Source organism: Gopherus flavomarginatus, chromosome 9, assembly GCF_025201925.1.
Source record: "Gopherus flavomarginatus isolate rGopFla2 chromosome 9, rGopFla2.mat.asm, whole genome shotgun sequence".
NCBI lineage: Eukaryota > Metazoa > Chordata > Testudines > Testudinidae > Gopherus > Gopherus flavomarginatus.
Genome location: NC_066625.1, coordinates 49,470,187 through 49,498,150, shown reverse-complemented (window position 1 = coordinate 49,498,150; position 27,964 = coordinate 49,470,187). Strand labels below are relative to the sequence as shown.

Below are 27,964 nucleotides of genomic sequence, written 5' to 3'. Positions count from 1 at the left end.
TGCCCCCAAAAGGAGTGTACCTTTGGCCAAGTCTGCTCTGGGGAGGCTCGGGCCCGGCGCCGACAGCCCGCCAAGATTACGGCGCCTGTGACGGTGGAGGGATACCCGACTGTGACACTCCTCGACTCCGGTTGCGGACAGACCTTAATCCGCAACCACTTAGGTCCCCCAGCGGATGCACGCCTGGGGGAAATTCGTTTACAATGCATCCACAGCGACATACGGCCGTACCCCAGCACCTGGGCGCAACTGACAATTGACGGGGAGACCCGACGGATGGTGGTAGGTCTAGCACCGAGTCTGGCCTATCCAGTAATCCTGGGCCGGGACTGGCCCGGGTTTCCAGCCGTCCTACGCCGACATGCCGGTGGCAGCCTAGGTCCCATACCAGCCTTAGAAGGAGAAGCCTCAGGAGGGAAGGATGATGAGCAGAGGCACCCAGAAATAGAGAAGGATGAGCTGGACCTCCCGGAGGACCCCTCCGCCGAGGATGGGGACGATGCTTCCCCGGGCGAGGCCAGGGATTCCTCGGCCCCCACGGACTTCTGCTGGGACCAGAGAGCGGACCCCACCCTCAGCAAGGCATATGAACAGCTCGCCGCCATGGATGGCACTATCCTCGATCCCGGGCGAGCTGCCCGGTGGCCACACTTCGAGTTGCGCCAGAACCGCCTGTATCGGGTTGAGAGGGACCCACAGACCAAGGAGCCCTGATCACAACTCCTCGTACCCCGCTGTCATCGGCGAGCAGTCATGAAACTGGCCCATGACGTCTCAGCTGCCGGACATCTGGGTACTGAAAAGACCCTGGCCCGAATATTGGGGCGCTTCTATTGGCCGGGGATATACCGCGAGGTGAAGGACTATTGTACCTCGTGCCCGGAGTGTCAGTTGACTGCGCCAGCGAGGACACCCAAGGCACCACTGGTCCCGATGCCGTTGATCGAGACCCCTTTCGAGCGGGTGGCCATGGACCTGGTGGGACCCCTCCCTAAGAGTATTGCGGGGTACCAGTACATACTCGTGATGCTGGACTACGCCACCCGGTTCCCCGAGGCGATCCCGCTCCGGAACATCACCGCCCGCACCATTGCAGGCGAGCTGGTTAAGGTCTTCGCTCGCGTTGGCTTGCCCCGGGAGATCCTCACGGATCAGGGGACCAATTTCACCTCGCGGCTGTTGGAGCAGGTGTGCAGGCTCCTGGGGATCAAGCAACTGCGAACGTCGGTGTACCATCCCCAAACAGACGGCTTGGTAGAGAGGTTTAATCGCACCCTAAAAGAGATGTTGCAAAAATTCCCCCCAGAAGACCTCCGCCGGTGGGACCAACTACTCCCGCCCCTGCTCTTGGCGGTGCGAGAGGTCCCCCAGGCCTCCACCAAGTTCTCGCCGTTCGAGCTATTATATGGCCGCCAACCGCGGGGCCTGTTGGACCTGATGAGGGAAACCTGGGAGCAAACCCCCTCACCCGCCCAGGGTCTCCTGCAATACGTGATCCAGCTCCAAGAGCGTCTCAAGCAGGCTGGGACCCTGGCACAGGCAAACTAAAAAGCTGCTCAAGAGATGCTGGCCCAGGCGTACAACCGGGATGCACGTACCCGAGACTTCCAACCTGGAGACGGGGTCTTACTCCTCCTCCCCTCCAGCAAGTCCAAAATCCTGGCTCGATGGCAGGGCCCGTACGAAGTGGTGCGGAAGGTGGGCCCCGTCACCTATGATATTCGTCAGCCCGGCCGGCAGAAAGAGCTTCAACGATATCATGTTAACCTCCTTAAACCCTGGCGGGAGCGAGAAGGATTGCTGATCAATCCCTGTCCACCAGAACCCGAACTCGGGCCCCAGGTACACACTACGGAGGACCCTGAGGGGCCCCAGCTCGGGGAGACGCTGACAGAAGAGCAGCTGGAGCAAACCCGCTACCTCCTTCGAGCATTCCCTCGCACTTTTACGGCCAAGCCCGGGTACACCTCCATGGCCTACCATCAGATTCAGACGGAGCCGGGAGTGGTGATCCGGGCCACAACCAGACCCCTGCCGTATCACCGGAGGCGAATCGTCGAAGACGAGGTACGGGCAATGCTAGACCTGGGAGTAATTGAGCCGTCACAAAGTGAGTGGCGTAGTCCCATCGTCCTGGTGCCTAAACCCGATGGCTCCCAGCGTTTCTGTATAGACTTTAGGAGCGTTAACGCCATCTCTAAATTTGACGCTTACCCCATGCCCCGAATAGACGAGCTGCTGGCCCGGTTGGGAGAGGCCCGCTATATTATGACCCTGGACTTAAGCAAGGGGTATTGGCAGATTCCCCTGGATCCGGCCTCCCGGGAGAAGACCGCGTTCGCCACGCCGACCGGCCTGTATCATTTTACGCGGATGCCCTTCGGCCTTCATGGGGCACCTGCCACATTCCAGCGCTTGATGGACCGCCTCCTCCAACCACACCACGACTACACCGCAGCCTATTTAGATAACGTGGTCATCTACAGTCGGCAGTGGGAGACCCACCTGGACAAGGTCGCCGCCGTTCTGAGGTCCTTGCGGGAGTCTGGGTTGACGGCCAACCCTAAGAAGTGTCGCATCAGCTGGCGTGAGACCACCTACTTGGGGTATACTGTTGGCAATGGACAGGTGAAACCTCTTGTGGACAAGGTTCAGACCCTTGCCGCCTGTCTGCCGCCAACCACAAAGCGCCAAGTCCGCCAGTTCTTGGGGCTGGCGGGATATTATCGGAGGTTCATCCCCCAGTTTGCAGCAGTGGCCGCCCCCTTGACCGGGCTCCTCACGAAGGACAGCCCGCCACACGTGCGCTGGATTTCCAAGTGTGACGAGGCTTTCCAGACGCTGAAGGCAAGCCTCTGCAGCAAGCCAGTCTTGTTTAGCCCGGACTTCCAGCGACCATTCATCCTACAAACAGATGCGTCGGAAGTTGGGCTCGGGGCTGTCCTCTCACAGGAGGTGGATGGGGAAGAGCATCCGGTTCTTTACATTAGCCGGAAGCTGTTCCCCAGAGAACAAAACTACGCAGTCGTCGAAAAGGAGGCCCTCGCGGCGAAATGGGCCTGCGACGCTCTGCGCTACTACCTCCTTGGGGCCCCGTTCACTCTGGTCACTGACCACTCCGCCCTCCAATGGCTAGGCCGGATGAAGGACCACAACGCACGGCTGCAACGGTGGTACCTAGCCATGCAGCCCTATGCCTTCACCGTCCGCCACAGGGCAGGAAAGGACCACGCCAAGGCGGACTTCCTTTCCCGCCTGGGGGGCATGGACGAGCCTGTCCCCGTCGCCCGGGAGCCAGCCTTGAGGGGGGGTGTGTGTAAGGAGGCGCCCTGGCTCCCCGCCGCGCCTGAGGGGGACGAGCCAGAACAGGCGCCTCAGTGGGCGGAGTCAGCACGGCCTGTCCCCGCCCCCCGGAAGTCAAGGGGCGGGACAGGAAGTATAAAAGCCCGGCCCCAGCACTCAGTTGGGTGCAGGCTGCTGGAGAGGACAGACACTGGTGCCTGAGCTCCCGCCGGGCCGGACCTGCCCCGCACCCATTATCCGGAGGAGCGCTGCCCAGACCTGCCTCGCGCCCACTACCCAGAGGAATGCTGGCCGGACCTGCCCCGCGTCCACTACCCAGAGGAGCGCTGGCTGGACTTGCCACAGACCCGGTACCCGGAGGAACGTCGGCCTGACCTGCCGTGTGCCCGATACCCCGAGGAGTGGCCTGAGCTTCCCCCACGACCGGTACCCGGAGGAACCCATGGTCTGGGACCCACCAGACGACGCCGGCAAGAACCAGGTACCCAGAGAGGGGGAGGTTGGAAGTAGCCCGGGGATAGCCGACCCTGGTTCGGCTCCTGAAGAGCCCGAACCCATGTCAGTGTGTTGCGGCCAGGATCCCCACTGACCGCAGCGGGTCTTGACCGCTGCTAGGGCCCCGGGCTGGAACGCAGTGGAGTGGGAGGGCCTGCGTTCCCCCTGCCACCCGTAACCGGGTGGCAGACTCCCCCTCTTCCTGCCTATTGCCGCTGCTCTTCCCTGATCCAAAGGGCCAGAGCCAATTAGACTTGTGTTTGGTGCCCTGCCTGAACCAAGGGCTGGGCCCCATTGACTTTGCCACTGCTCTGCCCTGACCCAGAGGGCCAGAGCTAAATTAGACTTGTGTTTGGTGCCCCGCCCGAGCCAAGGGCCCGGGCTCATACTGTGTTTGCTCAGCCCCTGCTAGGGGCCTGAGCCTGAACTATTACTGCCCGGCCTGTCCAAGGGCCTGGGCTGATACTGTGTTTGCTCAGCCCCGCTAGAGGCCTGAGCCTGAACTATTGCTGCCCGCCCTGCCCAAGGGCCGGGGCTTATTGACTTTGAGAGCCCCGACCCCGGCTAGAGGGCCGGGGCTCTACCCTGTTTACAGAACCTGTACCCCGCTCAACACCTGCCGAGGGCTAAACCTACCCGGACTGCAGAGCGTAAGGAGGCGCCCTGGCTCCCCGCCGCGCCTGAGGGGGATGAGCCCCGACACAACCAGCTTACAGGGTGACTCTTAGTTCTTGTGTTATGTGAAGGAGTAAATAACACTTCCTTATTCACTTTCTGCAAAACAGTCAAGATTTTATAGACTTCTGTCATATCCCCTCGTAGTCTTCTCTTTTCCAAGCTGGAAAGTCCCAGTATTTTTAATCTCTCCTCCTATGGAATCTGTTCCATACCCATAATCATTTCAGTTGCTCTTCTCTGAACCTTTTCCAATTCATATATATATATTTTTAGATGGGGCAACCAGAACTGCATGCAGTATTCAAGATGTGGGTACATCATGGATTCATATAGTAAAAGTGGAGGAGTTTGGTCTGCCAGACCAATCAGCAAAGCCAATACTGACAATCTACATGAAGAGGCTGCAAAACACCATGCCTCTGGACTGTATCGACATGCACAAAGCCTTATAAGACAATTACTGTCAAAGCCAATTTTAGAAGTACTTAATGAGGCTGTTAAGAATGCTGGACACACAACACAGTTTATGCGAACAAACATGGCTGTCGCATCATACTTTCTATTTAAGCAAGAGATACCACTGTGATGGGTTAAGTCACAGAGATCCCCTTGGGACTGTCACCTGATGTGCTGAAATTACCTCTGAGCCCATTTTCCCTGATGGCTTAGGACTCCAGAACCCTGCTTGTTGAGCCAGACACTCCAGCCTGCTGCAGCACAGACCCAGGTCTGAACCATGCCCCCAAAACTGCAGGCTTTAACTGAAAACCACTCAGCAGGTTATTTATCTCCAGCACCCAGACACCCTACTCCCCAAATAAATCCATTTTACTCTGTAAAAAGCTTATACCGGGTAAATTCATAAATTGTCTGCCCTCTATAATACTGATAGAGAGATATGCACAGCTATCTGCGTCCCCAGGTATTAATCACTTACTCTGGTTAATTAATAAACAAAAGTGATTTTATTAAGTATAAAAAGTAGGATTTAAGTGGTTTCAAGTAATAGCAGACAGAACAAAGTAAGTCACCAAGCAAAATAAAACAAAACATGCAAGTCTAAGCCTAATACATAAGAAACTGAATACAGGTAAATCTCACTTTCAGAGATGTTCCAATAAGCTTCTTTCACAGACTAGACTGCTTCCTAGTCTGAGCCCAATCCTTTCCCTGGTACAGACTTTGTTAGTTCCAGCAGGCATCTTAGGTGAAAAGCAGGGATTTCACATGACTAGGAGCCTTTTGTTCTGTTCCACCCCCTTTTATATCTTTGGCACAAGGTGGAAATCATTTGTCTCTTACTGGGTTCCGACTCTTCCTTCTAAATGGAAAAGCACAAGGTATAAGATGGATTCCAGTACCGGGTGATATGGTTACATGTCCTGTGAGACCCCCAAGCCTCCATTCTTTCTGGCCTGACTCACACAAACACATGAAGGCTTAAAAGTAAACAGAGCCATTTACAACCAATTGTTCTAGTTAATGGGAGCCATCAAGATCCTAAGCCACCATTAATGGACCACACTTTGCATAATTACAATAGGACCTCAGAGCAATACTTCATATTTCTAGTTTTAGATACAAGAATGATACATGCATACAAATAGGATGAACACACTCAGTAGATTATAAACTTTTGCACAAAAATATTCCAGTTATATTATATTTACACTCAAAAGCATATTTCCATAAAACGTATGGAGTACAACATTACAACCACATACTACAAACTGGAGGCCAATGTTAAATGCATTGTCACTTGTTAATCTTGAAGTTGGGCACTGGTTCTGAACAAGACCAGCAAATGCTCACTGTCTTTCTACAAGAAACTCATCTGACTGGTTAGAAGCATGAAGTGCAACAGAGAAAGACTCAGCAGTTGAAAAAGTGAAGAACTCTGTCACCACATTCAAAAAAATGTGCATACATGGTTGATGAATGCGCCAATGCAAATGGGCATCAATTATTAAGTCACTGTGTATGTTATCTTGCTGTCAGTGGTAGGCCAATAGATGCATTTCTAGATGTTAAGGTTATAGAACACACTTTGGCTGCAGGTTCAGGTTATAGAACCCACATCTTAGAAGAGTTAAATGCTTGTAAATTGAACCTGAAACAGATGGCTGCTTGTGCATTTGATGGAGCTGCAAAAGTCTCTGGAAGACATAGCGGAGTACAAGCTTTGACCCATCCCTATGCCAACCCCAAATCTCATCCACTCATCTCTATACCAACCCCCTACTGCAAATCCCAACCATCCATCCCTATGCCAACCCCCTATGTCAAATCCCATCCACCCATCTCTACGCCAACCTCCCACCCCAAATCCCATCCATCCATCCCTACCAGGGCTGGCTCCAGGCACCAGCTTATCAAGTAGGTGCTTGGGGCGGCAACTCTCGAGCGGGGCAGCACTTTCAGGTATTCAGCGGCAATTCGGCGGAGGGTCCCTCACTCCCGCTCAGAGCAAAGGACCTCCCGCTGAATTACTGCTGATCGCGATCGCGGCTTTTCTTTTTTTGGCTGCTTGCGGGGGCAAAACCCCTGGAGCCGGCGCTGATCCCTACGCCAACCTCCCACCCCAAATCCCATCCACTCATCCTTATGCTAACCTCCTACCCCAAATCCCATCCACCCATCCTTATGCTAACCTCTCACCCCAAATCCCATCCACCCATCCTTATGCTAACCTCCCACCCCAAATCCCATCCACTCATCCTTATGCTAACCTCTCACCCCAAATCCCATCCACCCATCCTTATGCCAACCTCCCATCCCAAATCTCATCCACTTACTCGTACACCAACTCCTCACCCCAAATCCCATTCACTCACCCACCCCTACTCTAACCTTGCAGCTCAAATCCCACTAGCCCATCCCTACGCCAACTCCCCACCCCAAATCCCACCCGCCCCTCCCTTTGCCAATCCTCTACTCAACCCCCCATAGAATTGCCTCCCCATCCCTATCACAAACCATCCCTGTGCTGACCCCTCCCAACATGCTATGGGATGGGGCTGCGGTGAAGGGGCTGCGTGCCCTGCTGGTGGGGCTTGGCAGTGTGTGCCAGACATGGGCTCACACAGCCTGAACTGGGCCCCCACCCCCACACAGAGGGGCCCATTGGTGACTTACTTGCTTAGCTACCACAGTGGACATTGCCTAGAACCTTCACCTACAGACTAACAGTGCAGCAATGGGGGAGGGGAAAGAAAAGGGCTGCCACACTCAACATGGCGGATACAATGCGAGGCCTAGCAGGGTTTCGCCACATCCAAGATGGCCTCCGTAACGGTGCGTAAACCAGCCGGCGGAACCTTTTGCCACACTCAAGATGGCCACAACACCACCCAAGATGGCAGCCGCAACGGAAATGAAACCCAGCGCTTTGCCACGCCCAAGATGGCCGTCGCAACGCTGCTGAAGGCCAGACCCTCCTCCGGCCTCACTCAAGATGGCGGCCGCGATGTAACGGCGCGCACGGCAGAACCCCGCCAAGCGTACGTGCGTGGTGCGTGCGTGTGGCGACGCGCGGTGACGGAGCTGGTCCGCCGCGTCCCTTTGTTGGCTCAGCGGCGGCGGCGGCGCTGTGTGTTGTTGTCCCGCGGGCAGAGGCAGGCCGCGGCGCAGGAGCAGCCAGGAGCCCGCGCGGGGGGAGGGCTCAGGGTCGGCGCGGGCAGCCCCGGGCCGCCGCCTCGCCATGGACTCGGACGAGGGCTACAATTACGAGTTCGACGAGGACGAGGAGTGCAGCGAGGATAGCGGCGCCGAGGAGGACGACGAGGAAGACGACGAGCCCGACGACGATAACCTGGACCTGGGCGAGGTGGAGCTGGTGGAGCCCGGGCTGGGCGTAGGAGGCGAGCGCGACGGGCTGTTGTGCGGGGAGACGGGCGGGCTGGGCCCCGGCGGCGGCAGCGGGCTGGGCGGCGGGCCGGGCCCCGGCGGGGGCGGCGGCGGCCACGAGCAGGAGGAGGACTATCGCTACGAGGTGCTGACGGCCGAGCAGATCCTGCAGCACATGGTGGAGTGTATCCGGGAGGTCAACGAGGTCATCCAGGTGCGGGCCGGCCCGGGCGGGAGGGAGGCGGCCGGGCCTGAGGGATCGGTTGCCGGGGACCCGCCCCTTAGTCGGGAGCGGTGCAAGCGCGGCGGTTTCGGGGAGTGGGGGTGGGGTTAAAGCAGCGGGCCGCCTTTGGTGACTGGGTGAGGGGCACACGGGATGGGGGGGCGGGTGGCAGTGGCAGGTTGGGGGATGTTCTCCAGAGTGGGTGGTATGTGGGATGCACCCACCAGACTGGCGGGGTTTGCCAAAGGCCGAACAGTTTCTCTGCAGAATTATCAATGAGGCGGGCGGTGATAATCTTTCTCGCATCCACGATAACAGCACAAGGGTCTGAATCGTATCAGAGGCAGGGACCCCGGGAAAAAATCTTCTGCTGCAGCTAATCTCTTTTGTCTCTAATGTCTGTACTATCAGACTAGCCTGTTGTGGATCACCTGATCTTTGTCTCCTGCGCATCCTTGGAATTCAGCTTCAGGTTGGAACTTGGGGTGTGGAGGAGTGGGGCTAAAATCATCCTCGGACTCCTGCAAGGGTTCAGCTCTATCTTGGTATAACAACTATTCCATACTTGACATCTCAGGAAACTTGTTGCTTGCAGTGTCTTAATCGAGAGGGCTAAGAGATGGTTCTAAACCTGTAGTAATTTATTAGCTAAAGTATGTGGTTCTCCCATCTCCTTCTGACTTCCCGTTTACCATTTTAATTAAGTATGACATGGTGTTTCCTTCTGTAGTCTGATTTGATGAGAGGATGGTAGCACATGCACAGAGAGGAATGAGAGCATGATTGCTTCTACTAACTCAGAAAATAAAATTTGGTTAAGAGGACAGGTTTCCTCAAATCCATGGTCTCCTGTTGATGAATTTGGATTGTTTCTTTTGATGTAACTACTTGATGTAACGTTCTCTCAGGACTGGGTGAGCCCAAGAACTGCCTCTTAAAAAAAAACCAAAAACTCCACCACCACCAAACAAAATAACAAACCTTCTGGTCAATTAACTGTGTTGGAGTTGAGCAAACTGAAGGTAGTTTTTGTTTTAATGTGTGTGGGGGCGGGGGGAAGAGGTTGGGGAAAAAAAATTTACTTAAAAAATTAAGATTTTTTTTTTTTTGGTCTATCCAAAGAACTTGTTGTGTGTATAGACCAGTATACATACCTTTGGCTAACTTTGCAAAATGCTTGTTCTATCTGCTTGAGTCACTATTCAGTTTATACAATAAAATGGAGATACATTTGATACTCAACAGAATTATTTCCTTACATCCAGATTCGTCCCCCTCACTTGTTCCTGAGTGTATTTAGCAAGTTATGTAGTTAGTAAGTACATACAATGTGAGTAATGAATGTGACACTGACAGATTATTTTTTCTGGCTGTCTGGCTATAGAAAATTTAAAAAAATTAAAGACTATAACAGAGTGGTCTAAGTATTAAACAGTCTTCCAAACCAAACCTCTTATGTAAAAATCTTCTACATCAGAACGCTATCAACTGACAGTGTAGAAGGTGCTCTCTATCCTAAGTGTTGTATTTTGTCATAAGGTAACTTAAGCTATCATGCTTATGTTGGTACTGTACTATGTTGCATTAAATTATTAGGCCACTTTCAGCATGGTTCTTTGCCTAAGATATGACATTCTATCACTAATGTAAAATTAAAAAACACAGGCAATTTGAACCAGATTAGCCTTACTCTAGTTCATTTGCGGACTGGATGCATTCACAGTGCCCAAGGTTTTGATTACAAATTAGTAAATGGTAGGAATTCTGGTGATGGTTAAAATTGTGTTGTTAATTAAAAGGGCTGCTTCATCTACTGCCTTCAGACAATATGACAATATTTTTATACTGATGACTCACTACTTAGTCTCTCTTAATGCATTTTGTTGCATCTGAACCAGCTTCCTGACTGCTTCATAGCAATGACATGAGTTTGCTTTACACAAGCTTACCAAGGCCCATATTAAGCTTAAAAGCAAGGCTATGGTATGTTATAAATCGGAGAGTTATTTTGACTATCATTTCTAATTTTCCTTTAGTCTTTTTCTGTTTAATTATAAGTTGTGTAGATGAGGCTTTGTGGATGAACAGCAGTGACCATGAATTGATAGCATTATTATTCTAGAACCAGAGAAAAGGTTGCACAGTTGTACTCACAAAAAACTAAATCCTGCCCTTTAGTATCTCTTCCATTCCAGTGCTGATTAGGATAGATGAATATGATTTTTATTGGATTTTTGTATTTAAATACATCTATATTTTTAAACTATTTACAATTAAATTTGAAATTGATGAACTTATTATAATATCTTAATATTTAAATAAAAATTAAGCAGTACATATTTGCTGCTGAAGTTTTAAAGAAAGTTAGACTGCAGAACTGGTGGGGAAATCACTTGCTAAGCGTCTTGCTAAGCCACTTCTTGACAGTAGTAGCCTGTTTTGCAGCTGCAGAGAATGTATTATCTTCATTTTTAGTTTGTTCAGCTAGTTCAGTTTAATGAGTAGTTTATTCAAAGTTGAGAAGCCGATTGGGAGCTGAAAAAGCAGGAAAGCTTGTTTTAGTATTCTGATCTGGGGGCGGGAATGAGGTGTGAGGAAGAGATCTACTAGTTCTAAACTCTTGAAGGACATTGCTTCTGGTAACTATCAGTTAAATACCTTAACGACAGAATACTTTCTTAGTTTAAATAAATCTGTTTTTAAATACAAATAATGTTTTATCAATTTTTTTCTGATGTATGCTGCACAATTAAGGTAGTTTTATTTAACTAATAAAAAGTTTTAAAATACTACTTGCACATTTTAATTGAATTCCAAGTTCCATCCAAATGCATCGTTACACAAATCACAAGTAAAAAGTTAATCTGTGTTAATATAAAAAGTTAAATAAATGTCATTCACCATTTTCTAACATCATAAATTCAAAAATTAAGAATCTGAATAAATGTTAGTTATTTAACTGCTTAAATAAATGTGTATAGATAGACTATATCTTCTGGTTAGGCAAAAAGTGCCAAATATAGTATAAAGGCTGTATTTAGCTGCAAATCAACATGTTTTAGTGAACCAATCAAAGAGAACCAACTTTTCCTTAGGAAAATAAAGTAGAAATGCAAAACAAAATTAAAATTGATGGTTTAAAAAAGGTTTCCTGCTTGCTGATTTAAATTGCTTTTAAAATTGGTGATTTAAATCAAAGTGATATAAATCAGTCCCGATTCATTCCTCAGCAGTCAGTCAGTTGTACCAAGTGTGTATGTAAAGTTCTAGAGAAGTATTAAGGGGCCACTGAAGACTAGATTGAAAATTGCGTTTTTCTAGACTTGAACCACTCAGCAGCTTCTCTGCCTCAGTCATTAATTTCTAAGTCAAGGTGTGGTCTTTTGTGCATATCTTTATTTTTTTAATATTGCCTCTTGGAGCAGTAGTAGTTATGTGTATGTGGTCACCTGGACTCCTATAGTGGGCCTCTCGAGACAAGACGTCCAGAGTTATGTAAAGTTTAAAAAAAAACAACCCCCCCCACAAAAACCCAAAACCAAAAAACCCAGCCCACTGCTCATATACATGCAAGATACCCTGATCCTTCATTACATTAATATATTCTGAGGCCAGAAGGACCATTGTGGTCATCTAGTCTGGACAACACAGGCCATAGAACTTCCCCAAAATAGATCTTAGAGCATGTAGTAGCAGAGACCATTAATTCCATTGGGGTCCACACAGACATTATGGTCTGTCAGTCCAGAACAACTTGTAGAATCAAAGCCATTTTACTGCTGTGTTATATTTTTATGGCTCTGAATTAGCCCTAAGTCTGCAAGACTTTTTTGTTTAATTCACGAGTTCAGAAAATCAGTTTCAGTGCTTGGGCTAGAATAGTAACAAGTAAACTTTTGACCTACAATCAGCTTAGGCGCTAGAGGGAATCGGAGGAGAGTTGTTGATTTGAATGCCAGTGGATTTAAAATCTGTTCATGGATAAATAAACTTTATTTGGTATTTATAAAGATATACAGTCAGGCTTTTTTTTTTTGTTTAAATTGATTTTCCAGTGATTGCTATTCTCTACTTCTCTGTTGCTTTCTGATAAAAGATTCCAGGATTCTCATCTGTGTTCTGTCTGTGACATTCAAGATTGCTGGTGCTGTTTTAGGTTCAGTAAACCTTATTTAGGATCGCGTAGTAGTACTGGCCCAGATTCTGCTGCAGATCTGTGGTTGCAGTCACACTTGTTCCATTAGATGTTTTGGCTTCTCTGTATCTTCATTCAGCTTACTGATAGTGTTCAATGTCAAGCAGTGGATAAAACGGGTGGGCAAACTTTTTGGCCCTAGGGCCACATCTTGGTGGGGAAATTGCACGCAGGGCCAGGAATGTAGGGCTGCACCAGGGAGTTGGGGTGTGGGAGGGAGTGCGATGTGTGGGAGGAGGCAGGAAGGGGCTCGGCAGGGGGTTGGGGTGCAGGACGGGTGTGGGGTGTGGCAGGGAGGGGCTCAGGGCAGGGGGTTGGGGTGCAGAAGAGGGGTGCGGTGCGGGCTCTAGCCCAGCGCCGCTTACCTGGAGCGGCTCTGGGGTGGCAGCGGTGCACTCTGGGGCCAGGGCAGGCTCCCTGCCAGCGGCGGGCACCACATCTCTGCAGCCGCTGGGGTAAGAGGGGCAGAGGGCTCTGCGCACTGCCCTTTCTTGTGGGTAGCTTTCCTTTTCTTGGCCAACGGGAGCTGCAGGGGTGGTGCCTGCAGACTTTGGCAGCGGTGTGGGGCCTGCGGCTCCACTGAGGTGGCAATCCCGTGGGCCGTAGTTTGCGCACCCCTGGGATAAAATCATGTTTACAGCTATTTTGTAATGGATGATCATTCATATCATATTAAAGTGAGATTTTTGATGAAGAGTTGCCCAATATCCAGGAAGTTTAGCATTGTCTGGCAGTTCTGCCAGAATTAGTGAATATACCTGTGTCTGATCAGAATCTAGGTGCAAAAGTTAGACTGACTTTGTAGAATTTTTTGACTAACAAACTTGCAGTTGTAGCAAAGGGAAAAATACTAATTAAAGCTGGAGAAGCTACACAAGGATAAAACACAGAATCTGGCTGGTATAATTTCCATGTGTTAGCAGGTTCAATGGATCTTTGGCTATATTAAAACATTTGTGAGAAAGCATAATAAAGGCAAGTCTTAAACAGGAACAGTTTATTATCGGATTTGATTTGGTCTGAGCCCATGCTGAAATTGTAACTTAATTGAAATAAAATTGTAGGGCACAAGCATAGCAAACTAACTGATAAGTCTCAAAACATGATTGTAGACAGGAAGTTATCATCGAGGAAGTATGTTTATAGTGGGGTCACACTGGGATCTATTGGTCCTGCTCTGTTTAACATTTTTATTTGAGAAAACAGAATCATTGCTGATAAAATTTGCAGGTGACTCAAAAATTGGGGGAATGGTAAATTTTGAAGAGGACAGGTCACTGGGAGCAATCTGGATTACTTGGTAAACTGGGTGCAAGGAAACTGTGTTTTTAATATGACTGAATGTAAATCTAGAAACAAAGACTGTAGGCCATATTTACAGAATGAGCGACTTTATCCTGGGAAGCAGTTACTCTGGAAAAGATTTGGGGGTTTGTGTGTATAATCAGCTGAACATGAGCTCCCAGTATGTTGCTGTGGCCAAAAGGGTTAATGCGATCCTTGGATGCATAAACAGTAGACTCTTGAATAGGAGTGGACAGATTATTTTACCTCCATATTTGGCACTGGTGCGACTCCTGCAGGAGTATTGTCCAGGACTGGTGTCCACAATTCATAAAGGATGTTGGTAAATTGGAGAAGCTTCAGAGAAGAGCTGTGAGAATGACTAAATGATTAGAAAACATGCCTTACAGTGATAGATAGACTGATCTCTTTGAGTCTATTTACAAAGAGAATTAAAGGGTGACTTGGTTAGTCTATAAATACCTCCACAAGGAACAAATATTTAATAATGTGCTCTTCTAGCAGAGAAAGGTGTAACGTGATCTAATGGCTGAAAGTTGAAGCTAGACAAAGTCAGACTGGAAATTAAGAGTAGTTTACCAAGGATCAATTTACTAAGGATCATGGTGGATTTTCCATCAGTGACAATTTTTAAATCAATATTGGATGTCTTTCTAAAATAAATGCTCTGGGAATTAATTTGGGGAAATTCCCTGGCCTGTTAGAAAGTCAGAGTAGATGATCACAGTGGTTCCGTCTGGCCTTTGAATCTATGAAAACTTAATTGCAAATTTCCTGATGATAGAATTTGTCATGCTGTTGAAATGCTGACTGATTATGTCATTTTTTTTTTCTGAGGCTGGATACTCTACATTACATTAAAACGTCACATAGTTTGCATCATCAACTCCCATCAAGAATGACCATACAATTCTAGGACCATTCTGGAGATTATGTTAAATGATATAAATTCTTGGCCCAATGTCAGTGATTCAGCAATCTGCAAATTCTTGACCTTTTAATCTGAAAATGACTGCTTCCAGAACTAGGTGAAACTTCTTTTTTACCTCTAGAGTCTGGTGTACCAGAGCCAATGGAAACAGTACCAAATTACTCTAAACTGCTGAAAACACCACATTTATTATATCTGCATGCTTGCAGAGACATAAGCAGAATTGCAGATGCTTGGTAAGGTTTGCTACATATAGCACTAAGCATTTATGTTGCTAATATCTGGTTAGAAACTCACTCTTCTTTTGAGGAAGAACTGTCATGGGGTGCAGCTAACACAAGGGGAAGACGTGTAAATAAGTCACTTAATTCCAGACGGGAACATCATGAGTTTTTCAGCTATCCAATCTTGTAACTATAGGTCAGAATGTTATCTGTGTTATTTCAGAATCTGATTGTGTACAGCACTGAACCACTTTGCAAACCACTTTGGGTTTTGATCATCAAAATAAGTATTCAGATTTCTTACATATTTTCCCCAAGGCTTTTGCAGAGTAACTTACTGGGCTGATTTTTAAATGAACAAACATATATGCTGGGAGATGTCTGAGATCTGATCCACTAACAGACAAGGCTTTCTTGTTAAAAGGGACACTTCTGATACAAGTGACTGTCTTGCCAAGTATTTCTTCTGTCAAATCTTTATTAATAGGATTATGCCTGAATAAATGATTCACTAACTATGTTAGTATTGAGGCTTTTCTGTATCAGGTCGCTACTTCTATCTTGACTCTATTTATTTGCATTCAAGTTTTATTTTGTTCTTCTGTGAATAACACAAAATTGTGAAAATTAAGTTTTAATCTTTTGATCCATATTTCTACTTATTTTGATGTCTCAGTAGAATGGTTGGTAATGTGGATAATTAGCTTTCTTTGTTATAGCTTTCTTTTCTTTTCATTTCAAGCAAAAGGCTTGTGTGACTTCAGTCTTTTCCCCATCTTGGTAAACAGGCTTTACTTGAGCCTCTGAGTTATATCAGTAGCACTGTTGCCCGTAGCAGAACTGGTCTTTTGCAGTCGTGGAATGGATAAAGGTATTATGAATATTTGACTAAAAATCCTAGGTGGCTGACATGGCAAAAACATTGCTCAAATCTTATGAAGAACCCATCGACATGTAAGGGAAAAACTGTTGAGAGTCTGGCAGGGTTTCATAATTGCATAATTTTGTAGTTTGGTGCTCTGTCCTGCAAGGATGTTGAGCATTTTGGCCCTGATTCAGTGAAGTGCTTAAGAATGTGCTTAGTTTTAAGCATGTGTTTAAGTGCTTTGCTGGATTGGAACGAAATGCTCAGCACCATGGAGGATCCAGACCTAGTACAAAAATACCACTATATCTTAAATTTAACATACTGGGTTCTCAGTAGTTGAACAGATGAAATGTAGTATATTTGAGTGCTTGTAGTATTGAAAATTAGTACCTCAGTTAGGGCCTAGTCCTGCTTCCATTGACATTAGCAAGTCTTGTTGATCTCTGTAGGGGGAGAGTCAGACCCCTACTGGATAAAAGCCTTCACACAGAGACAAAGAATATCCAGGGCCCTCCTAAGTTGCAATGCAGTGTTTGTTAAAAGTATTGAGGAACAGCCTTTTCAAGAGTACAGCACAAATGGGGCCATGCAAATTCCCCAGAATGCTCTCTGGCAGTTAAATAGAGCTCTTTTGTAGCAAGCGTGAACTTATTGTTGCTTGGAAAAAGTGGTACTATGAAACAATGGTTTTCCTTAATGTTCTGGTTAGTACAGAATGCACTGATTTCCGGCCATGGGATTTATGAAATATCCTCAATGTTGACTAGACTCAGTATTGCTGGCAACACAGTCAAAACGTGTTGCCCACAGCTGGATTGATTTGCCAGTGGCTGCAGAAAATGCTGATACCATCTTGGCTTGTATTAAAAATCTTACCTAATGTCTCAGATGGACTCTTGAATTATGTGCTCAAAACTGCCTGATGCTAGCATTCTAAGTAGGTGTATGTTGTAGGAATAGGCACATTTAAATCTAGTTGGCATTATGTTCTGATCTGTCCTAGTAGCCTGTATGAGGTAAATTGTGACACCTTGGAATCTGTCTTTTCAGTGAGTACTTAAACAGTATTTCATTACAAGCTAGGGTCCTAAGCATTGTGATGCTAGAAGGAAATGCTTTATTAAACTTCATGCTTCTGTCATATGGTGTTTATAAGGTGTTTCATTATAGCAGGAATGCATTATGTTTCCCAGGAGCAGGGCAGCTTTCATTCTGACAAAGCTCTCCTGTAAGAGCTGCTTCTTGTAATTATTGTGTAGGTTTAAAAATGATTATATAGTATTTGTTTGTATAAATTGGTCAATTGGCTCACCTGTCAGTTAATTTCAGACATTTTCCATTGCATAAAATAGCTATTCTTTGGAATTAAAGATTAATTTCTTATAGGATGGTTTAAACAAAAGAAGATCCTGCATCTTGGCAGGGGATTAGACTTGATGACCCTTGTGGTTCCTTCTAACCCTGTAGTCCTATGATTCTATATATATATTTTGAATTCTTTTCTTTAGTAGGATAGGCAAGTCCACTATATTTGTACAAGTTTACATAGCTCTGAAGTTCAGGTTACTAAGTGGCATATTTGGCTAATGCCTTAGACTTCTGTCTCTAGCAGTGAATTAAAATTCCAGCTCTGGTAATGAGTTTAAAAAAAATAATAATAATTTGCTGGTCTCATTCTTGCCCTTAGCTTGATTTCTTGCAAAAATCACCACAAATCAGTGGGATTGTGGCAGCCTTCACGTAAGAAGCCCAGGACTGTACTAGGAGATTGACACGGGTCAGCACTAGATGTGTTGGAGATGCTTTCATGGTGCCTGAAAACATTTCCTTGTTCTAGCTCCTGTTAAATCAGAGGTGGGCAAACTGTGGCCCGCAGGATCCTCCTGCCCGGCCCCTAAGCACCTGGCCCGGGAGGCTAGCCCCTGGCCCCCTTCCCTGCTGTCCCCCTACCCCACAGCCTCAGCTCACTGTGCCATTGGCGCAATGCTCTTGCTGGGCAGCGCAGCTGCAGAGCCGCGGCCTGACCTGGTGCTCTATGCTGCATGGTGGCATGACTGGCTCCAGCCGCGTGGCACGGTTACCTGTCCTGGTGCTCTGGGTGGCTTGGCTGTAGCGCTACCAGTGCTCCAGGCAGCGTGGTAAGCGGGCAAAGAGCACGGGGGGTTGGATAGAGGGCAGGGGAGTTCGAGGTGGTAGTCAGGGGTTGGGGGTATGGATAGGGGTCCAGGTGGTCAGAGGGCATGGAACGGCGGGGTTTGAATGGGGGCAGGGATCTCAGGGGAGCAGTCAGGAATGAGAGGAGGGTTTGGATGGGGAAGGAGTCCCAGGAGGGCCATCGGGGGTGAGAAGCAGTGGGGCGGGGGGGGGTCAGATAGGGGCCTAACAGGCCCTCCATACAATTTTGGAAACCTGACGTGGCCCTCAGGCCAAAAAGTTTGCCTGCTTCTGTGTTTAATGTTCACTTCCATGAGCACCAAAAGTCCCAACTTAAAAAATAAAAGGATCGGTGAAACATATTTAGTTAATATATAGCTAGGGCATTTAAATGAAGCAGGGTTCACCTACTAGTTCTCGCCAGCTGAAATGAAAGAACTTGACATGCCAAACTATAATGTATTACTAAATGAATGGCTCACTGTGTGCCACTGCACAGTTACAACTGAGACTGTAGTTTTCATGGAACTCTTAACTTGGAGCAATATATGTTGTCTTGGACATCACCTTACCTGTTCAGAGGCATGAAACCATAGTTCAGGTTTTGAAGCTTGCCACAACTGAGGATCAGTTTGCTTTTGGTTTTAATCTTGTATGAATTTTATTTTCTTATAGGAAATAAAAGTAAACTTGGTGCTTTACCATATTTTATGGTATGGCAATGATACAAGGCAGCCACTGTGCATCCCACTTGTGCATGTTTTTCACATCTTGCTCAGAGCTATACAGAATGCAAAGTTAAGTTTAGTAATATGAAGCACTGAGTTTTGATATGACAGCGAGTGTTTAGTTCGGGGTATATTAAAGTTATACCTGGAAAACTACAGCATTTGTCTGAAGTGACACCATTAACTCAGATTAAAAGTAGTTTCATAAACTGCATCTTCAAATCCACCTGCCAACTGTTGTACTTTTTCACATTCCTATTCTGAAAAGTGTTCCTCTTTCCCATTACTTTGTGAAAGAGCCAGCTCAATAGGAGAAACTGACTACGCAAAGTGGTGTCAGATGCATTAGAACAGGCTGGAGAAATTTACTTTCGCCTGTATCTTTGTGTTGTAACAATAGTGGGTTAAAAACTTTCATACAGAAGTTATGTTTAGGTTGTGCCTCTTAATGCAGAATATAGTTTCTTGTTCTATTAGCCAAAGTGACTTAGTGACTGGTACAGTTTAAAACACAAAGATTCTACGTCTTGTGGATGTGCAAATACAGACTGTTGCTGGGTTTTTTAAGTGTAGTTATACAATAGCATCTGGGTTTGCCAGAAAATTGAAGTCTTGTTGGTTGTAAACATACACAGATACTGTGTACTATGAATGGCATGTTAGAGCAGGGCCATGATACCAATTCAAGTTGAATTCCATGTAGGTGAGTATTAAAAACAACCTCTACCAAGCTTATAGGGATGCTGGTGAAAGGGTGTTATCATAAAGAGGAAGCGTCTGGCTCTGCTTTTAAAGTATTTGAATTCTGTTTTGTAATCTGATATGAACATAGTAGTTTGCCATTGAACATATCACTATTCTGGGCTTTTTTGGTCAAGAATATTGAGAAGCCAAAGATTATTTTTGATCAGCGTTTGGCTTCTTCACCTGCCATTCTTATTCCACACAACTTTATATTTTGTGCTGTGAGCAAAGTCATTTAGTTTGTGCACTCTGTTCAGTAATGTTTTTGATTATTTCCCATGTCAACTCAGTTCCAGTATAGTTTGTATTTTTCTGGAGTTCAGTGTCGTTTCCGAAGCATTTAAAATGCCAGTATCTGGAATACAGACAGATGACTTTCAAACACACACTTTTTACATGGCATAGTTCAGAGTACTTATTCTTAGTATTCAAAATACTTTGTACATACAAGTATAATGAATTAACTTATCTGAAAACAACAGCTCAAGCAACTATTTGCATTAAGCCTTTCACTTTCTCAGTGTTAGTGGTCCTAGAGAAAACTTTGGCCAATATCTATACTTGCAGCTATAAAACAATTTTTAAGTCCACATTTACATGCCTAATGCTATGATTTTCAAAAGCTAAGTGGGACCTGTGCTTCTAAGCCACATAGACACTTTTGAAAATCCAACCCTTAGTAGCCTACTTTAGGCACCTATTTCTGAAAACTTTGACCACTATTTCAGAATCAGCGTGCACATCATTGTAACTTCCGGAAACACTAACCTTTTCGACAGCCTCTTTTGAAGGCAGGGCCTACTGGTGCTACTGTTTTGGGTAGCGCTAGGGAGCAGATAGGCAGGGTTCCTGGCTGTTGAGAATTGGGACTCTGTCTATGGTGAGGAGTGCTCCCAAAGGACTAGGTTGTAGTGAGGGAGCATCCTGATCTTGTTGCACATCTCTAGGAAAAGTATGAAGTCAAACTCAGCTGCTGGCATGCAGTGCTGCTGCACAGCTATGCCAGAGCTGTGTCCTTCCCCTGCTGCCAGGAGCTGCCACAGCAGTCCTGCATTTTCCTTGGCAGCTGGGGCATGCTCCAGTTTTCAGCAGCTGTGGGGGAAGAGGAGGAATCCAATGCTGCCATTGGGGTAGAGGAGCAGTTGAGGATTTTGTAGCCAATGCCAGCAAGGGAAGTGACTGGTTCCTAACAGCAGTCTAGGAATACCTAAAGAAATCACCTGCCTTATACAAGGAGCACCTAACAAGAATTCTGCTCCTTAGGTTCTCTTGGCCCTAATGGAGTTCCCCTACTGTACTCTGTGGTTTCATCCTGAAACCATGGAGTTCCCTCACCCCACTTTTCAAGCAAGGTCATTTGCATCTGTCCTAAACAAAAAAAAACTCATATCAAGGAAATGTTTTAACTCAGTCTTTACTATCTGGAGACCTTGGGGAGCAGTGGGAGACTCTGGGCCACTTTCCCCCATACTCTGTACTAGGGGTAACTGTGGCTTGATTGTGAAGGCTAGAGTGAAGCATGCAAGTGAGGAGTCTTTTGTCCTAGCTGGCTCACCTCCATCTCTAATTTCTTGGTCTGAGCTAGCCCACTCTAAATGTTAAAAACATCTTAAAAGCATGCCTTTACCCTCAACAAATATCAGGTCGGAGAAATGGGGGAGGAAGGGGACTGGTGGCAACAGCAGCATGTGAAGCTGTGCAAAGCATGATGGGGATCTAGCTACTTCATAAATTGACATGTCAAAGGAAGCCTTCTGCAGCTGTGCTAACCAGTGACTTTGATTTAGGCATTGGGATGTACGTTAATTTGAAGGCCTGGCTGTAGTTTGCAGGATTCTTCATCTGTTTCTTCAACAGCAGACTAAGTTGGGTGAAATAAAAGGTTTTTTGGTGAGTAAGGAGCTGCGTGTGGGCAATAAACCCTGTCTTGCAGTTGTTTTACCTTTTGATGCACAACAAAAATGTGTGAGCAATTGGCTAAACTCACTGTGCAACTGCAGAACTACATGTCAACTGGCAAAATAACTTCTGTGTATTTTCTCTCAAGTATTTTAAATTTGGATCTACCCCATCCCTTAATTCAGGGGAATGTAGGAAGAGACTCTACTTCAAAAATTAAAATGAAACCGTCCCAAACCTTTCCACTTCACATATTTGCTGTCTTCACTCATGTCTGCTCAGTACCCTGAGAGGACAAAGTTTACAGCTGTCAGCACTGCAGAGCCAAGATAGTTGCTGAAGAACTAAGCTGTTTTCTGCCTCATGGATCAATGAAATAGCCAGTGAAGTTCAATTCCAGACTGTTTAATGGTGGTTATGATGTGATATGATATGAAAGAAACACAGCTTTGCTCTTGTAGGTACTGGATAGATTTTTATAGTGCTTGTAATTTAAGTCAAAACTTTTTTTGTTTTAAACATGGAATGTACATATATGGGGCAATGGGAAATAATCTAACACTGCCCTACTATGCTATGTCAGGTCTACATTAGAAGTGTTTTGCCATTTAGGGTACACGGATATCCTATGCTGGGAAAGCACACTTAGCATATATACAGTGTGTACTGGCAAAATTGTGGTTTTGTCTGTACTGGGATTTTGATGACACAGCTGTCTGGTTGCACCATCATACTCCTGACTGAAATGTCCTGGCAGCAAAAACACAAATAGAGGTTAAGGGAGCGTATTTTCTATTTTTAATACAATAGGAAATGTAAATTTCCCCAGAATTACACCTCAAACTCATCATTGTCAGTTGTCATGTTTTCTGCAGGCATGCTGAGAGAGATAGGCCTTAGGAGGAACTTGAATGTTATGAAGGTAGCTGAGTCCATGCCTTGTAGATGAGCTTGGGAAGGGCATTCTTTGCATAGGGACATGACATGGTATGGAGGGGCTTGTTTGAGAAGCTGACAGATGAGTAGATGAGACCAACATCACTAATGGGGCCATGGGGTGATACGGAATAAGATGATGACTGGATCTAGAATGGAAATAGTTGACATTCTGTTTCTTATGCGTGCGCACACTTGAACAAGTCCATTGTAACAGATATCACAATGGATTGTTTCACTGACAGTATCATTCCTATGAATCCTTTAGGTATGTGTGGTGAGAAATGGCAAATTACGTACAGGATTACAATGAGGTCCTTGGTTCAAAGAATGTAACTTTCCTTCAAATTTTACTTTAGAGTCAGTTTGATGCTCATGAAACTGAGGGATTATGGGCAGTTACTGATAAGCTTCCCATTATGACTCTGCTTGTAACTTTAGCAGACCCTTGCTGTTTCAATACTTAGGCCTTTCAAGCATGGGATATCAAACCGGACAAACTATGCATTCTGTTTGTGTTGTGAACATGCAAACCTACGAAGCTACTACCTCTTGCTTGTCTCCTAGAATAGGACTTGATCTTTGGGTTTGTGACCTCTGCATCACCAAGCCCTCATGTGTGTGTGGTGCATACACACGCTTTTACCTTTTGGAGAACTGCTGCAAGGCTGTTCCAAAAATCTTATTTACATCACAGTTGATATCATTGGGGATTGCACCTATTTTTGCTCAACAGTAGAAAGCAAACATAAGCTGTGTTCAGTGGAACTTACAAAATAAAGTGGGGAACAACATGAGAGAGCCAGAATAATCTGGACAAATAGGATTCCAATACACTGTTGTAGGGAGGAAGAGTAACTGGGTGAAAATTTATCTCTTCATATTGATGTTTTTCATAGGAAGAAAGTCCACAATCTACAGTCCATTGAGGTACTTGGATCCCTTATGCGGACTCTGGAGTTTGGAACTTTAGTATGCTGAGATTAGGCAGCTGGAGAGAATGATTAGAAGAAAGATTAGGAGTTAAATATATAAACCTTGGTTAGGAGACAGATAATGTGTGTGGGGTGGGGTTAGTGGACACAAATCTGGAAGGGTTTATATTGTGAAAGCAAGTGTAACTAGAACTAGTAGGACAAAATTGAAATTGAGTCTAAATGCCACCTAATGATGAGATTGGACTCCTGGACAGTCTCCCAAGGAAGTGTCAGAAGCCTCATTTCTTGATGCATCTTAAACCTAGACTGGACAAAATCCTAGGAAATATATCGAAGGGTACAATACTGCATTGACAGAGAACTCCTGGATAACTTCATCTCTTTTCTATGAGTCTATAAACTGAAGTTGTGATAATGCACTCTGTTTCTGTATAAATTCTGAATGCATCTTTCTAAATTTAACCAAACTTGTGCTAGATCTGTCTTCAACTTAACTGTCAGCTTTCACTATGGTGGAAGGTTTTTATGTGGCAGGAACTTAAAACCGCCTGGCAAGCATCTAGGACGGGGTGGGGAACCTTGTTTCTATCAGGGGCCACTGACCCACAGAGAAAAAAAATCAGTCGTGGGTCGCACTCCACCCCAGGAGAGGGGCACAGGCTTGTGTCTTCCCCTAGACTTGGAGGTGGGGCCAGAAAAGAGGAGATTGGGGTGTGAGGTCTGGGAGGGAGTTCTAGGCTGGGGCAGGGGGCTGGGGTGTGGGCTCTGGCCAGGCAGTGCTTGCTTCAGGAGGCTCCTGGTTGGAAGTGCAGTGTGGCTAAGGTAGGCTCCCTGCTTCCTGGGGCTCTGCGCTGCTTCTAGAAGTGGCTGCTGTGTCCAGCCTCTAGGCAGAGGGGCCAGAGAGCTGTGGAGCCTGCATTGGGTGAGCGGGCATTGCACGGAGCTTCCCTGATCGCTTCTGCTCCTAGAGGCTGCAGTGATATGCTAGTTGCTTCCAGAAGCTGTGTGGAGCCAAATGGGCTTTTAGTGGCCTGGGAACCCTAGCTTCCTCCTGCAGTGGGCTGGATCCGGCCTGCAAGCTGTAGGTTCCCCACCCCTGATCTAGGAAATGAGGGGTGGAACACTCCTGTACTATTACCATAAAGGTCTGCAGAACAAACCCACCCAAAGAGCCATTGTCAATGGCCAGAGAATTTCAAATAATAATTTAAGGACTTCTGGGTGGATTGAGTCAATTTTTTCTGTTTTTAGATATGAACTAGCCAAGGGGGTTTTGAAAAGCTTTTTTTTTTTTCTGTAGAAAGTATACATAAGACTTTTCTTACTTACATCTGAGCTTGTTTAGCTTTGAAGGATCTAATTCAAATAATATATTAAATAAATGTTCTTACCTGTATTGCTGAAAGCTGAAATAAATACTGAATTGTAAAAATGCAGTGTGTGTACTTGTAGGTTCTTATATTTTTCTGTCAGTTTGGGCAAAGGAAGTTGATGGTGCAGCCTAGTTTTGGATAAGCTTTTCTGTTAACAGTTCAGATAAATGAGGTTCATAGCCAAGCCTGTCCTATCAAAGGTGCTCTGTGTATCGTGGTATAGATCTTGAGGGCTGTTAGAAACATAAGATATTTTGCCCTTGGCTAGGAGTGTGAAAACTCCTTACTGTGCTATTGTAACTAGCCCTGGAGTCCCATTCTGGAAACTGGCTATGTAAATAGCTCACTATTTGATTCTTGCTTCATTTTCTCCCTGGGTCTCTGGATTTCTGTTGATGCACTTTCTCACATCCTTCTTTGTTTTTTGCCGTGGAACTTCTGATGCCAACACTTCATCTTCCTGTAAATGTGCATGTTGCTTCCTTTGTGCATAACGACGGACAAGCGAATCCTGTCCTGCTTACCTCCAGTCCTAGAAAGACTGGCATTGGAAGATTGTTTCAGCAGTCTTCGCTCTACCACTAGTCATAGCTATGGCTACGATTATGTCATGGAGGTCACGGAATCCATGACTTCCAGAGACCTCTGACATTTTCCACTTCATCCCAGGAGCAACTCTCAGCTGTTGCTGGTGGCAGGGGCCCTGTAGCTCCCAGCTGCTACAGGTACTGGACCCTCCTCCTCCTTTTTGTCAAGGATATTTTTAGCAAAAATCATGGGCAATAACCAAAAATTCACAGAAGCCCGTGACCTGTTCCTGACATTACTAAAAATATCCCTGGTCATGGGCTTCTGTGAATTTTTGGTTATTGCTCATGACTTTTACTAAAAATATCTGAGACACAATCTCAGCCTTAATCATAACAGAAGTTATTAAAACATGTTGGATATGCCAAGATGCTGCATCATTTTGTGGTGATCTTCTTTGGATATCAGAGTGCTCTGTGGTTTGTCCCTCTCCAGTAATGGGCTTTTCATTCAGGCTAGCCACAATGTTAGTGTCTAGTATTTTGGAGGAGGTAGTAATAGTAATTCTGTGAAAGCAGGGCCTGATATTCATTCAGTGCCTAGTGACTGATTTGACCAGACAGTGTCCAGGGAGCAGGTAGACTGTGCAGTCTGGAATATGGCATCTTTAATCCCATTAAAAGTGTGTTGATGATAGCATAGCAACATTTTTCCTTTACTCAAAGTACAAAAAATCCTGCTGTTACTGAGTGGAAGTAATCAAAGTAGTTCAGTGGGCAGGACAACATGCGGCCTGCTCCTTTTTCTCTTCCAAAAATTCTTGGAAACCTTGACTGACAGAGACAGCAGCATTGCCATCAGACATGGGCAAACAATGTCAGTCTCTTGAAATGTAGCTACAACAGAATTAGACAACCAACCCATTTCCAAGCTCATATGGTTGAGTGCCACATAGACTAGAGACCTCAGAGTAAGTGGTCCCAGCTGGAAAATGCTGGCATCTCAGCCAGATAAAAATGCAAGCAGTTGGAGTTCTTTATAAATTCAAATGATAAACTACATGGCCTAGTGTCAGAGCTAAGTTAGAACACTGTGCTATACAGTGCTAGCAAACAAACAAGTAATGATCCAGAGGAGCATTGTAATAAACAGTTATGCGACACTGTCAATAAACTCAAGTTTAGAAGATTTCCCCTGCCAATCTCAATAGCTTCAGTAGTTTGCAGTTTTTAAAGGCCTTGCCTTTTGTTGTGTGAAACTCTCACAATCAGGATAATACTGACTATGAGGAAGTGGTAAAATTTGAATGTGCAAATTGTCAAACGCACAAAGTAAACAGGGAAAAAAATCTCTTTTCCTAATCTTTATTTTATAGGAATCTTAGTGTTAGTTGCAAACAATAGTAGGTAAAATAGCTTCACAAGCTATTGTCAGATTTAGTCCTCTGCCATTTTTTCCCTGTTCTTCCCCTCCAAAAAAAGTAGTCTAGCAGAGAAACGTTACTACTTATGTGAATGAAACTGCCAGATCCACAGCTCTCTGAGGCTATGTCTACATTGGAACTTTGTCAGCAAAACTTTTGTTGTTCAGGGGTGTTAAAAATGCACCCTGCTGAATGACAAAAGTTTTCCAGATGAAAAGCGCCCCTGGCAGGAGAATTTTGTTGACTTTGTTGGCAGGAGAGTGCTCCTTGGTAAGAGGTGGCCTTACCATGAGGGGAACTGAGGCGGCTGCCTCAGGTGCTAGACTGTGGGGTGGCGCCACTAGGACCCAGAGTGTAGAAAATTGTCTGCTGCTGGTGCATATGTATTCTCTAGATTCACAGAGATGGTGGAGTGCTGTGCTGAAGGAAGAAGGGCCCAAGAGACATAATAGGCAGGCAGGTGAAAAGGTGAGGGGGAATAACAGAAAGCAGCAGGAGCTGCAGGGAGAGAGGAGGAGGAGCCTCTTACGTACCTCTCTATTACCCCCTGGAGCCTGGACTGATTAACACCAGCTTCTCAGGGAGCTTCCTGTTTCCTGCTGTTTCCCTGAACCCACTTGAGAACAGGCAGTGTAGGAGCCAGGTAGGCCCTTAAGACACTGATACCTTCCCTCACTCAGGCCCTGCTACCAGCCTGTTTATTTGTCCCCTTCAATTGAGTGTTGAGAGCCGGTATAGCTGGCACAGAACAGCAGTCGTGAGTGAAAGAAGAAAACGCTCCTCTGGGGCAGCATTCAGAAAAAGAAAGAAAGCAAAGGAAGCCTTTCTATCTAAGCAGGAAGGAGCTCTACTGAGATACATAAGATGCAAATGTTCACAGTGAGCCTTCCGGCCCCAGTGAGGATGTGAGTGGTGAGAAGATGCCTGATCTTCCAGTTAGTCAGAGTACAGGTGACCTGGCAGCTACTGCAGCATCTATATCTCCATCTCAAATGGATGTAACCATGCACATTCCTGAAGAAAAGTGTAGATCAGAGGAGAGTGTAGTGGAGGTGCAAGAAACAGCAGCTGCTGAGGCCTTGGCTACACTCACACTTTACAGCGCTGCAACTGGGGTGTGAAAAAACACCCCCCTGAGCGCTGCAAAATACAGCGCTGTAAAGCATCAGTGTA

General features: G+C 46.0%; 1 protein-coding gene and 1 long non-coding RNA gene across 5 annotated transcripts in view; one reads left to right on the top strand and one right to left on the bottom strand.

Annotated features, from left to right (window-relative positions):
- Positions 1-5,422: 5,422 nt before the first annotated feature.
- LOC127058453 (uncharacterized) lies at positions 5,423-7,793 on the bottom strand. 2 transcript variants are annotated; one of them, XR_007776362.1, is made up of 2 exons: positions 7,167-7,793; positions 5,423-7,127 (listed from the first exon to the last, which is right to left on the bottom strand). It is a non-coding gene; the product is annotated as an uncharacterized LOC127058453 (long non-coding RNA). The 2 variants fall into 2 exon arrangements; XR_007776361.1 differs by having other exon boundaries at positions 5,423-7,088.
- A 298-nt stretch (positions 7,794-8,091) lies between these two features.
- Positions 8,092-27,964, top strand: part of ARIH1 (ariadne RBR E3 ubiquitin protein ligase 1) — a 134,967-nt gene continuing 115,094 nt past the window's right edge. For all 3 annotated transcript variants that reach the window (XM_050968270.1, XM_050968269.1, XM_050968268.1), the window contains exon 1: positions 8,092-8,536. In XM_050968270.1, the coding sequence (XP_050824227.1) occupies positions 8,177-8,536 (360 nt within the window). In that variant the 5' untranslated portion in view covers positions 8,092-8,176. The remainder of the gene's footprint in view (positions 8,537-27,964) is intronic.